Raw genomic sequence first — 14,381 nt, forward strand, 5'->3', positions numbered from 1 at the left:
AGAATTTACATTCCCAATAATAACGTAATAACCCGTAGAAACAGGTTAGTTACAACGGCCAAAGCAAATCGCAGCACCAGCGACCATGCACGTTGATTTCTGGTAGGGGGCTCTGAATACCCTATCTTCATTCATCTGGAAGCTACTCTCTCATGGATGTAGGACTTCGTCTTGGCCTCCATAAGGAGTGCCCCAACGTATGGATAACGGCAGTTGCCACGTATAACTAGTGCGTGGAAACAATTGCCTCAAAGAGTCCAGCTATTGCCAGGAAGATAAATTTACACAATGCTGATTTCCTGACAGAACCAATATCAACTGATCAATCGGGAGACTCGACATTTAATTAATTTTGCTTAACATATTCATCTAATGTGATGCATTTCGTGACTATCTGACATTGTTGAATTCTTCCCATAGAGTAGCAACGTAATGAAAATGCACGGCTATGTAATAAAAATACAGTCGGAGTACGTGCATACGATTACAGGACTTGACGACTGATGTTAACAGACAGTTGCAAACATTAATTTTGTATCGGAATTTGAAGGAATATTGTTGTTGTTGTATTCAGACCAGAGACTGGTTTGATGCAGCTCTCCATGCTACTCTATCCTGTGCAACCTGCTTCATCTCCCAGTACCTACTGCAGCCTACATCCTTCTGAATCTGCTTAGTGTATTCATCTCTTGGTCTTTCACTACGATTTTTACCCTCCACACTGCCCTCCAATACTAAATTGGTGATACCTTGATGCCTCAGAACGTGTCCACTATCAGCCCCTTCTTTTTGTCAACTTGCGCCACAAACACCTCTTATCGCCAATTCTATTCAATACCTCCTCATTAGTTATGTGATCTACTCATCTGATCTTCAGCATTCTTCCGTAGCACCACATTTCGAAACCTTCTACTCTCTTCTCGTCTAAATTATTTATCGTCCACGGTTCACTCCCATACACTCCATACAATTACTTTCAGAAACAATTTCCTGACACTTAAATCTATAGTTGATGTTGACAAACTTCTCTTCTTCAGAAACGATTTTCTTGCCATTGCCAGTCTACATTTTCATCCTCTTCGAACATCATCAGTTATTTTACTTCCTAAATAGCAAAACTCCTTTACTACTTTAAATGTCTCATTTCCTAATCGAATTCCCTCAGCATCACCCGACTTAATTTGACTACATTCCATTATCGTCGTTTTGCTTTTGTTGATGTTCATCTTATACCCTCCTTTCAAGACACTGTCCCTTCCGTTCAACTGCTCTTCCAAGTCCTTTGCTGTCTCTGACAGAATTATAATGTCATCGGCGAACCTCAAAGTTTTTATTTCTTCTCCCTGGATTTTAATACCTACTATGAACTTTTCTTTTGTTTCCTTTATTGCTTGCTCAATATACACATTGAATAACATAGGGGAGAGGCTACAACCCTGTCTCACTCCCTTCCCAACCACTGCTTCCTTTTCATGCCCCTCCACTCTTGTAACTGCCATCTGGTTTCTGTACAAATTGTAAATAGCCTTTCGCTTCCTGTATTTTACCCCTGCCACGTTCAGAATATGAAAGAGAGTATTCCAGTCAACATTGTCAAAAGCTTCCTCTAAGCCTACAAATGCTAGAAACGTAGGTTTGCCTTTCCTTAATCTATCTTGTAAGATTACTCTTAGTGTTAGTATTGCCTCACGTGTTCCAACTGATCTTCCCTGATGTCGCCTTCTACAAGTTGTTCCATTCGTCTGTAAAGAATTCGTGTCGGTATTTTGCAGTTGTGACTTATTAAATCGATAGTTCGGTAATTTTCACATCTGTCAGCACCTGCTTTCTTTGGAATTGGAATTATTATATTTTTGTTGACGTCTCAGGGTACTTTACCTGCATCATACATGTTGCTTACCAGATGGTAGAGTTTCGTCAGGACTGGCTCTCTCAGGACTGTCAGTAGTTCTACTCGCGGGACCTTGTTTCGACTTAGGTCTTTCAGTGCTTTGTGGAATTTTTCACGCAGTATCACATCTCCCATTTCATTTTCACCTACATTCTCTTCCACTTCCGTAATATTGTCCTCAAGCACATCGCCCTTGTATAGACCCTCTATATACTCCTTCAATCTTTCTGCTTTCCCCTCTTTGCTCAGAACTGGATTTCCATCTGAGCTCTTGAGATTCATACAAGTGGTTCTCTTTTCTCCAAAGGTCTCTTTAATTTAGCTGTAGGCAGTATCTATCTTACCACTAGTGATATATTCCTCTACATCCTTACATTTGTCCTTTTTAAATTCAATATGTCTTCTGTTAGCCAAGGATTTCTATTAGCCCTCGTCTTTTTACCTACTTGATCGTCTGCTGCCTTCACTATTTCATCTCTCAAAGCTACCCATTCTTCTTCTGCTGTATTTCTTTCCACCATTCTTGTCAATCGATCCCTAATTATCTCTCTGAAACGCTCTACAACCTGTCATGCTGTCAGTTCATTCAGGTCTCATCTCCTCAAATTCCCACCTTTTTGCAGTTCATTCAGTTTTAATCTACAGTTCATCAGCAAAAGATTGTAGTCAGAGTCCACATCCACCCCTGAAAATGTCTTACTGTTTAAAACCTGTTTCCTAAAAGTCTGTCTTAGCATTATATAATGTATCTGAAACCTACCAGTATCTCCAGGCCTCATCCAAGTATACGATCTTCTTTCATGATTCTTGAACCAAGTGTTAGCTATGGTTAAGCTACGCTCTGTGCAAAGTCTTACGAGGTTGCTTCCTTTCATTCCTTACCCCCATTCCATATTCACTTACTACGTTTCCCTCTGTTCCTTCTCCTACTATCGAATTCCTGTCACCCATGACTATTAAATTTTCGTCTCCCCTCAATCTCAATAATTTCCTTTATCTCGTCACACATTTCATCTCTTCGTCATCTGCAGAGCTAGTAGGCATATAAACTTGTACTACTGCGGTAGGCGTGGGCTTTGTACCAATCTGGGCCACAACAATGGGTACTACGCTGTTTGTAGTAGCTTACACGCACCCAAATTTTTTAATTCATTATTAAACCTACTCTTGCATTACCCCTATTTGATTTTGTATTTATAACCCTGTATCCACCTGACCAGAAATCTTGTTTCTCCTGCCACCGAACTTCACTAAGTCCGACTATATCAAACTTTAAGCTATCCATTTCCCTTTTCAAATTTTCTAACGTACCTGCCCGATTAAGGGAACTGACATTCCACACTCCGATCTGTAGAACGTTAGTTTTATTTCTTTTGATAACGACTTCCTCCTGAGCATTTCCAGCCCAGAGATCCGAATGGGGGACTATTTTATCTCCGGAATGTTTTACCCAAGAGAACGCCATCATCATTTAACCATACAGTGAAGCTGCATGCTATGACAAAAAATTACGGCTGTAGTTTCCCCTTGCTTTCAGCTGTTCGCCATACCAGCACAGCATGACCGTTTTGGTTAGTATTACAAGGCCAGATCCGTCAGTCATTCAGATTGTTGCCCCTGCAACTACTGAAAAGGCTGCTGCCCCTCTTCAGGAACCACACGTTTGTCTGGCCTCTCAACAGATACCCCTCCGTTGTGGTTGCACCTACGGTAAGGCTATATGTATCTCTGAGGCACGCAATGGCAAGGTCCATGGTTCATGAGGGGGCTTGAAGGAATATTATTGGAGGAATATTAAAATATAATTTCTGTAGTATAGCATGAGAACAAGGTTGGTTGGTTGGTCGGTTGGTTGTTTTGGGGAAGGGGACAAGACAGCGTGGTCATCGGTCTCATCGGATTAGGGAAGGACGGGGAAGGAAGTCGGCCGTGCCCTTTCAGAGGAACCATCCCGGCATTTGCCTGGAATGATTTAGGGAAATCACGGAAAACCTAAATCAGGATGGCCGGACGCGGGATTGAACCGTCGTCCTCCCGAACGCGAGTCCAGTGTGCTAACCACTGCGCCACCTCGCTCGGTGAGAACAAGGAGGTGGGACAAAGACTGTTTAAGTACAAAGTAAAGAGAAATCACAACTGAAAAATAAATAATTTTTCAGTTATTTTGGTTCTAATGCTCCTATTGTGGATAATAAATATTAGTAGCCTACTGAATCGTACCAAACGGATCCTACAAAAAACAGTATTAAAGACTGTAAAACTAAGGCATTATGACACTGTAATTGACAGTGAAGGATTATATGCCTTACATTTTGCTTTACACCTCATAGAACAAGCAAAAGTAGGTCATATGCGATATATAATCCATCTACTGAATCTAAGACAACTTTCCGTCATGTATGGTAGCTTCTGTTTATTGCAACTCTAAATAATGTCATTAAATACCGAACTCATTTTTAATATAATGAATGATACTCTTGTTTTATGTATTCAACCGAAACTACTCACCTAGAGGCCCTTGGGAACCAGCTGCAAGCCGTTCTGGAAAGGAAAAGAAAACTTAAATTTATTAACTTGTGTGTAAAAGAACTTACTTCAAGATACAGATCGTGTTTCATAAGGAATTAAGGCGTACATCGATAATTCCGCATCTGCTTGTTAAAAATGTTGCACAATCATTTTACTTTCATTGACCGCAATAATACAATAAACTTTATTTGTGTTTTCATTACACTCCAGCCCATTAAGTATCACATTCATCGTCACTTTGTGCGCCTGAGTGGCATATACTGGCAGTTTCCATGCACAACAGTCAAAATATCATGGTAAATAACTTTTTTAGACCTTTGACCACTTTTTAAATTTAAATTACTTGATACTGCATGGTAACATAGCTTTCAGATGAAGGAAGCAAGCCTTAATGAGGCGAAATATGATTCACGAACCTGGATTACAAACATGACAAGATCATATGTTTTCCATGTTGCACTGTGACTTGGAAGCTGCTGTTGTTTATAATACTAATAATAAATTAAACTACTATCTCCACCAGTCATTTTTATTTTTTTGTCACATGACGCATTTTGATGGATTACGTCTTCATCTTCAGGTGGGACAGGTTTGTTTATTAAATGTAGCCATCTGTTTGTTTTGAACTTCATTTTGCAAATGGCCCAGCATGAAGAACCCACAGGGTTGTTGAAAATATACATTTTCATCAGTAAGTGGCACACACGCGAAGCAACACATAAATGATGAAGATGTGTTTTTATGATGACTACGCGCGTCCGTTCTGCTGGAACATCTCCGAAATGAAGTTTGAAACAAACAGCTAGCTACATCCAACAAACAAAATGGAGTGAAGACCACTGATCCAGCTAGCTCATGGGAAGCATCGTGGGCTAAAGTGAAAGTGAGTAGATTGAGGGTTTACGTAGTGAATCATAAAAGACGAAACTGCCGAGCATAACACGTGTATATAACATATCTTTGACGGTATCTACCTGGGTGAGGACATAGTCATAACAGACGAATTATGCCTCAGTTTTCTATGGAAAAATAAACAAATAATTATAAGAAGCCATTCCATCCTCTTTATTGTACTGCTGTCTGCTGTAGCCTGTTGTCAAATTTCCCCATCACATGTCACATTGTAAGGTATGCTTATAATAATGTTGATGTTTGTATCTGGCTTTGATTACTGCTTGGACTTTTTACTACCAATTGATTCATTCATTTGGTCCTGGTGAATTAATAGGAAGTTCGAAGCACAGTCAACGTAAAAAGGTCAAGGTAGATTACGCTAGCCGGCTGCGCCGGCTGGGCGGTTCTAGGCGCTACAGTCTGGAACAGCGCGACCGGTACGCTCGCAGGTTCGAATCCTGCCTGGGGCATGGATGTGTGAGATGTCCTTAGGTTAGTTAGTTTTCAGTAGTTCTAAGGTCTAGGGGACTGATGGCCTCAGATGTTAAGTCCCATAGTGCTCAGAGCCATTTCTGAAGATTAGGCTAAACCCTTCACACACAACAGTGGTTCACAAACTCAGATGCAAAAAGGAATTTTCTCAGGGATCAAAACAAAATGATTCTTTTACGTTTCGGCAAAAAACAGGAAATTACTTTTTAAAGTTCATTACTACAATCATTATTTCGTAATACTGTAATACAGTACTAGCATTATCACGTGACATGGTGTGGTGGAAGTTAAAGATTGTGCAAACGACTGTAGGAACAACTTTTTCCTCACACTGTTACCCACTAGGAAACGACACTAAAATTTAGACACGTAATCATACACTACTGGCCATAAAAATGCTACACCACGAAGATGACATGCTACAGGCGCGAAATTTAACCGACTGGAAGAAGATGCTGTGATATGAAAACGATTAGCTTTTCAGAACATTCACACAAGGTTGGCGCCGGTGGCGACACCTACAACGCGCTGACATGAGGAAAGTTTCCAACCGATTTCTCATACACAAACAGCAGTTGATCAGCGTTGCCTGGTGAAACGTTGTTGTGATGCCTCGTGTAAGGAGGAGAAACGCGTCCCATCACGTTTCCGACTTTGATAAAGGTCGGATTGTAGCCTACCGCGATTGCGGTTTATCCTATCGCAACATTGCTGCTCGCGTCGGTCGAGATCCAGTGACTGTTAGCAGAATATGGAATCGGTGCGTTGAGGAGGGTAATACGGAACGCCGTGCTGGATCCCAACAGCCTCGTATCACTAGCACTCGATATTACAGACATCTTATCAGCATGGCTGTAACGGATCGTGGAGCCACGTCTCGATCCCTGAGTCAACAGACGGGGACGTTTGCAAGACGACAACCATCTGCACGAACAGTTTGACGACGTTTGCAGCAGCATGGACTATCAGCTCGGAGACCGTGGCTGCGGTTAGCCTTGACGCTGCATCACAGACAGGAGCGCCTGAGATGGTGTACTCGACGACGAACCTGGGTGCACGAATGGCAAAACGTCATTTTTTCGGATGACTCCAGGTTCTTTTTACAGCATCATGATTGTCACATCCATGTTTGGCGACAACGCGGTGAACGCGGATTGGAAGCGTGTATTCGTCATCGCCACACTGGCGTATAACCTGCCGTGATGGTATGGGCGCCATTGCTTACACGTCTCGGTCACCTCTCGTTCGTATTGACGGCACTTTGAACAGTGGACGTTACATTTCAGATGTGTTACGTCCCGTGGCTCTACCCTTCATTCGATCCTTGCGAAACCTAACATTTCAGCAGGATAATGCACGACCGCATGTTGCAGGTCCTGTACGGGCCTTTTTGTATACGATAACTGTTCGACTGCTGCCCTGGCCGGCACATTCTTCAGATCTCTCACCAACTGGAAACTTCTGGTCAATGGTGGCCGAGCAACTGGTTCGTCACAATACGCCAGTCACTACTCTTGATGAACTGTGCTATCGTGTTGAAGCTGCATGGGCAGCTGTACCTGTACACGTCATCCTAGCTCTGTTTGACTCAATGACCAGGCGTATCAAGGCCATTATTGCGTCCATAGGTGGTTGTTCTGGACACTGATTTCTCAGGATCTATGCACCCAAATCGCGTGCAAATGTATTCACAAGTCAGTTCTGGTGTAATATATTGGTCCAATGAATACTCGGTTATCATTTGCATTTCTTTTCGGTGTAGCAATTGTAATGGCCAGTGGTGTACATGCTCAAATATTTCATGTAAATTCCATGTCTGAGGTGTAGTTATTTCCCAAAATTGACCATAAATTACTTCATTATTTAGTTCGCAACAGATAAATGAACTATTTTGTAATAGATCACAACAATGTAACGGCTACTAAAATTTCAAATAGCTACATGCTATTATTATTATTATTACTATACATGCCAGTGATCAGATAGAAAATCTTAAGTTTTCTAATTTCTGCCACTGCAGAAGTAATAATTACAACATTTAAGTGATTTGCATACAGTCAGACATTTTAAATTGGATGATTTTAAATGGGTGTGCGATATGTCCTTGAACCAAGTGTCACAATGGAGGGTGTTGGTGCGGAGGGGGCGTGTTTTGTAACAATGTGTACACCCTCACGGTGGAAAAAAAATGGTTCAAATGGCTCTGAGCACTATGGGACTTAACATCTATGCTCATCAGTCCCCTAGAACTTAGAACTACTTCAACCTAACTAACCTAAGGACAGCACACAACACCCAGTCATCACGAGGCAGAAAAAACACATGACTCCGCCGGGAATCGAACCCGGAAGCCCGGGCATGGGAAGTGAGAACGCTACCGCACGACCACCAACTGCGGACTCACGGTGTAAAGCCAGCTTTCTTTTATGAGTAGGAGCTACAGGTGTCACATGCGATGAACTGTTATTGTTTCATGACAATACAAAATAAAAGACTGTTAGAATTAAGCAGTATCAATTGTGCTTATGACTCGTGTAATTAATAAAACATACACATGAATTATCTTTCTTTAAAAATAAAAGTGTTTAACGAACATTCTTTCTCATTCTAAAGTGTAGGTAGAGGGCTACTAACAAATATCTGATCGCACTGAAGAATAATGCCGGCAGAAACGGTTGAAATCATTGATCTCTATTGGGTCATGAATACTGTCCGTATTTTCATACTCAGACTTTATACACACACCAAAGACGTTTTCCATCACATCGGTCCCGAGAGTCAGCAAAGCTGTACAGAAAATAGGAATAGAGATCAACATAGACGTAATTTCCGCCCTTCAAGCTATTGAAATCTACACATTGTCGCACCACCATACAGCGAGACCTTCAGAGGCCGTCATCCAGACTGCTGTACCTCTAACTTCCAGTAGCACGCCCCCTTGCATTGGTGCATGCCTGTATTTGTTGTTCCAAAGTACCCACAAATTCATCAAGGCACTGTTGGTCCAGATTATCCGCCTCCTCAACAGGGATTCGGCGTAGACCCCACAGAGCGGTTGGTGGACCACATCGTCCATAAACAGCCCTTTTCAATCTATCTCAGGCATGTTCAATAGTGTTCATGTCTACAGAACATACTGGCCACTCTAGTCGAGCGATGTCGTTCTCCTGAAGGACGCCATTCACAAGATGGGGTCCTTAAACAGGCCTTTTCAATCTATCTCAGGCATGTTCGATAGTGTTCATGTCTACAGAACATACTGGCCACTCTAGTCGAGCGATGTCGTTCACCTGAAGGACATCATTCACAAAATGGGATCCATAAACAGCCCTTTTCAATCTATCTCAGGCATGTTCGACAGTGTTCATGTCACCAGATCATACTGGACATTCTAGTCAAGCTATGTCGTTCTCCTGAAGGAAGTCATTCACAATATAGGGTCCTTAAACAGGCCTTTTCAATCTATCTCAGGCATGTTCGATAGTGTTCATGTCTACAGAACATACTGGCCATTCTAGTAGAGCGATGTCGTTCTCCTGAAGGACGTCGTTCACAAGATGGGGTCCTTAAACAGACCTTTTCAATCTATCTCAGGCATGTTCGATAGTGTTCATGTCTACAGAACATACTGGCCACTCTAGTCGAGCGATGTCGTTCTCCTGAAGGACGTCATTCACAAGATGGGGTCCTTAAACAGAAATTTTCAATCTATCTCAGGCATGTTCGATAGTGTTCATGTCTACAGAACATACTGGCCACTCTAGTCGAGCGATGTCGTTCCGTGAAGGACGTCATTCACAAGATGGGGTCCTTAAAAGGGCCTTTTCAATCTATCTCAGGCATGTTCGATAGTGTTCATGTCTACAGAACATACTGGCCACTCTAGTCGAGCGATGTCGTTCTCCTGAAGGATGTCATTCACAAGTTGGGGTCCTTAAACAGGCCTTTTCAATCTATCTCAGGCATGTTTGATAGTGTTCAAGTCTACAGAACATACTGGCCACTCTAGTCGAGCGATGTCGTTCTCCTGAAGGATGTCATTCACAAGTAGGGGTCCTTAAACAGGCCTTTTCAATCTATCTCAGGCATGTTCGATAGTGTTCATGTCTACAGAATATACTGGCCACCCTAGTCGAGCGATGTCGTACTCCTGAAGGATGTCATTCACAAGTTGGGGTCCTTAAACAGGCCTTTTCAATCTATCTCAGGCATGTTCGATAGTGTTCATGTCTACAGAACATACTGGCCACTCTAGTCGAGCGATGTCGTTCCCTGAAAGACGTCATTCACAAGATGGGGTCCTTAAAAGGGCCTTTTCAATCTATCTCAGGCATGTTCGATAGTGTTCATGTCTACAGAACATACTGGCTACTCTAGTCGAGCGATGTCGTTCTCCTGAAGGATGTCATTCACAAGTTGGGGTTCTTAAACAGGCCTTTTCAATCTATCTCAGGCATGTTCGATAGTGTTCATGTCTACAGAACATACTGGCCACTCTAGTCGAGCGATGTCGTTCTCCTGAAGGGTGTCATTCACAAGTTGGGGTCCTTAAACAGGCCTTTTCAATCTATCACAGGCATGTTCGATAGTGTTCATGTCTAGAGAACATACTGGCCACTCTAGTCGAGCGATGTTGTTCTCCTGAAGGATGTCTTTCACAAGTTGGGGTCCTTAAACAGGCCTCTTCAATCTATCTCAGGCATGTTCGATAGTGTTCATGTCTACAGAACATACTGGCCACTCTAGTCGAGCGATGTCGTTCTCCTGAATGATGTCATTCACAAGTTGGGGTCCTTAAACAGGCCTTTTCAATCTATCTCAGGCATGTTCGATAGTGCTCATGTCTACAGAACATACTGGCCACTCTAGTCGAGCGATGTCGTTCTCCTGAAGGATGTCATTCACAAGTTGGGGTCCTTAAATAGGCCTTTTCAATCTATGTCAGGCATGTTCGATAGTGTTCATGTCTACAGAACATACTGGCCACTCTAGTCGAGCGATGTCGTTCTCCTGAAGGATGTCATTCACAATTTGGGGTCCTTAAACAGGCCTTTTCAATCTATCTCAGGCATGTTCGATAGTGTTCATGTCTACAGAACATACTGGCCACTCTAGTCGAGCGATGTCGTTCTCCTGAAGGATGCCATTCACAAGATGGGGTCCTTAAACAGGCCTTTTCAATCTATCTCAGGCATGTTCGATAGTGTTCATGTCTACAGAATATATTGGCCACTCTAGTCGAGCGATGTCGTCCTCCTGAAGGATGTCATTCACAAGTTGGGGTCCTTAAACAGGCCTTTTCAATGTATCTCAGGCATGTTCGACAGTGTTCATGTCTACAGAACATACTGGCCACTCTAGTCGAGCGATGTCGTTCTCCTGAAGGATGTCATTCACAAGTTGGGGTCCTTAAACAGGCCTTTTCAATCTATCTCAGGCATGTTCGATGGTGTTCATGTCTACAGAACATACTGGCCACTCTAGTCGAGCGATGTCGTTCTCCTGAAGGATGTCATTCACAAGTTGGTGTCCCTAAACAGGCCTTTTCAATCTATCTCAGGCATATTCGATAGTGTTCATGTCTACTAAACATACTGGCCACTCTAGTCGAGCGATGTCGTTCTTCTGAAGGACGTCATTCAAAAGATGGGGTCCTTAAAAGGGCCTTTTCAATCTATCTCAGGCATATTAGATAGTGTTCATGTCTACAGAACATACTGGCTACTCTAGTCGAGCGATGTCGTTCTCCAGGAGGATGTCATTCACAAGTTGGGGTCCTTAAACAGGCCTTTTCAATCTATCTCAGGCATGTTCGATAGTGTTCATGTCTACAGAACATATGGCCACTCTAGTCGTGCGATGTCATTCTCCTGAAGGACGTCATTCACAAGACGCGGTCATTAAAAGGGCCTTTTCAATCTATCTCAGGCATGTTCGATAGTGTTCATGTCTACAGAACATACTGGCCACTCTAGTCGAGCGATTTGTTTCTCCTGAAGGATGTCATTCACAAGTTGGGGTCCTTAAACTCGCCTTTTCAATCTATCTCAGGCATGTTCGATAGTGTTCATGTCTACAGAACATACCGGCCACTCTAGTCGAGCGATGTCGTTCTCCTGAAGGATGTCATTCACAAGATGGGGTCCTTAAAAGGGCCTTTTCAATCTATCTCAGGCATGTTCGATAGTGTTCATGTCTACTGAACATACTGGCCACTCTAGTCGAGCAATGTCGTTCTCCTGAAGGACGCCATTCACAAGATGGGGTCCTCAAACAGGCCTTTTCAATCTATCTCAGGCATGTTCGATAGTGTTCAAGTCTACAGAACATATGGCAACACTAGTCGAGCGATGTCGTTCTCCTGAAGGACGCCATTCACAAGATGAGGTCATTAAACAGGCCTTTTCAATCTATCTCAGGCATGTTCGGTAGTGTTCATGTCTACAGAACATACTGGCCACTGTAGTCGTGCGATGTCGTTCTCCTGAAGGATGTCATTCACAATTTGGGGTCCTTAAACAGGCCTTTTCAATCTATCTCAGTCGTGTTCGAGAGTGTTCAAGTCTACAGAACATACTGGCCACTCTAGTCGAGCGATGTAGTTCTCCTGAAGGACGTCATTCACAAGATGGGGTCCTTGAACAGGGCTTATCAATCTATCTCAGGCATGTTCGATAGTGTTCATGTCTACAGAACATACTGGCCACTCTAGTCGAGCGATTTTTTTCTCCTGAAGGATGTCATTCACAAGTTGGGGTCCTTAAACTCGCCTTTTCAATCTATCTCAGGCATGTTAGATAGTGTTCATGTCTACAGAACATACTGGCCACTCTAGTCGAGCGATTTGTTTCTCCTGAAGGATGTCATTCACAAGTTGGGGTCCTTAAACTCGCCTTTTCAATCTATCTCAGGCATGTTCGATAGTGTTCATGTCTACAGAACATACCGGCCACTCTAGTCGAGCGATGTCGTTCTCCTGAAGGATGTCATTCACAAGATGGGGTCCTTAAAAGGGCCTTTTCAATCTATCTCAGGCATGTTCGATAGTGTTCATGTCTACTGAACATACTGGCCACTCTAGTCGAGCAATGTCGTTCTCCTGAAGGACGCCATTCACAAGATGGGGTCCTCAAACAGGCCTTTTCAATCTATCTCAGGCATGTTCGATAGTGTTCAAGTCTACAGAACATATGGCAACACTAGTCGAGCGATGTCGTTCTCCTGAAGGACGCCATTCACAAGATGAGGTCATTAAACAGGCCTTTTCAATCTATCTCAGGCATGTTCGGTAGTGTTCATGTCTACAGAACATACTGGCCACTGTAGTCGTGCGATGTCGTTCTCCTGAAGGATGTCATTCACAATTTGGGGTCCTTAAACAGGCCTTTTCAATCTATCTCAGTCGTGTTCGAGAGTGTTCAAGTCTACAGAACATACTGGCCACTCTAGTCGAGCGATGTAGTTCTCCTGAAGGACGTCATTCACAAGATGGGGTCCTTGAACAGGGCTTATCAATCTATCTCAGGCATGTTCGATAGTGTTCATGTCTACAGAACATACTGGCCACTCTAGTCGAGCGATTTTTTTCTCCTGAAGGATGTCATTCACAAGTTGGGGTCCTTAAACTCGCCTTTTCAATCTATCTCAGGCATGTTAGATAGTGTTCATGTCTACAGAACATACTGGCCACTCTAGTCGAATGATGTCGTTCTCCTGAAGGATGTCATTCACAAGTTGGGGTCCTTAAACAGGCCTTTTCAATCTATCACAGGCATGTTCGACAGTGTTCATGTCAACAGAACATACTGGCCACTCTAGTCGAGCGATGTCGTCCTCCTGAAGGACGCCATTCACAAGATGGGGTCCTTAAACAGGCCTTTTCAACCTATCTCAGGCATGTTCGATAGTGTTCATGTCTACAGAATATACTGGCCACCCTAGTCGAGCGATGTCGTACTCCTGAAGGATGTCATTCACAAGTTGGGGTCCTTAAAGAGGCCTTTTCAATCTATCTCAGGCATGTTCGATAGTGTTCATGTCTACAGAACATACTGGCCACTCTAGTCGAGCGATGTCGTTCTGTGAAGGATGTCATTCACAAGATGGGGTCCTTAAAAGGGCCTTTTCAATCTATCTCAGGCATGTTCGATAGTGTTCATGTCTTCAGAACATACTGGCCACTCTAGTCGAGCGATGTCGTTCTCCTGAAGGATGTCATTCACAAGTTGGGGTCCTTAAACAGGCCTTTTCAATCTATCTCAGGCATGTTCGATAGTGTTCAAGTCTACAGAACATACTGGCCACTCTAGTCGAGCGATGTCGTTCTCCTGAAGGATGTCATTCACAAGTAGGGGTCCTTAAACAGGCCTTTTCAATCTATCTCAGGCATGTTCGATAGTGTTCATGTCTACAGAAAATACTGGCCACCCTAGTCGAGCGATGTCGTACTCCTGAAGGATGTCATTCACAAGTTGGGGTCCTTAAACAGGCCTTTTCAATCTATCTCAGGCATGTTCGATAGTGTTCATGTCTACAGAACATACTGGCCACTATAGTCGAGCGATGTCGTTCCCTG

At 43.1% G+C, this 14,381-nt stretch overlaps 1 protein-coding gene across 1 annotated transcript in view; it reads right to left on the bottom strand.

The window, feature by feature from the left end:
- Positions 1–14,381, bottom strand: part of LOC126294954 (uncharacterized) — a 607,599-nt gene that overhangs the window by 349,496 nt on the left and 243,722 nt on the right. Inside the window, exon 10 of the mRNA XM_049987174.1 lies at positions 4,400–4,432. Coding sequence (XP_049843131.1) covers positions 4,400–4,432 — 33 coding nt within the window. The remainder of the gene's footprint in view (positions 1–4,399; positions 4,433–14,381) is intronic.

Source organism: Schistocerca gregaria, chromosome 11 (genome assembly GCF_023897955.1).
Source record: "Schistocerca gregaria isolate iqSchGreg1 chromosome 11, iqSchGreg1.2, whole genome shotgun sequence".
Taxonomy (NCBI): domain Eukaryota; kingdom Metazoa; phylum Arthropoda; class Insecta; order Orthoptera; family Acrididae; genus Schistocerca; species Schistocerca gregaria.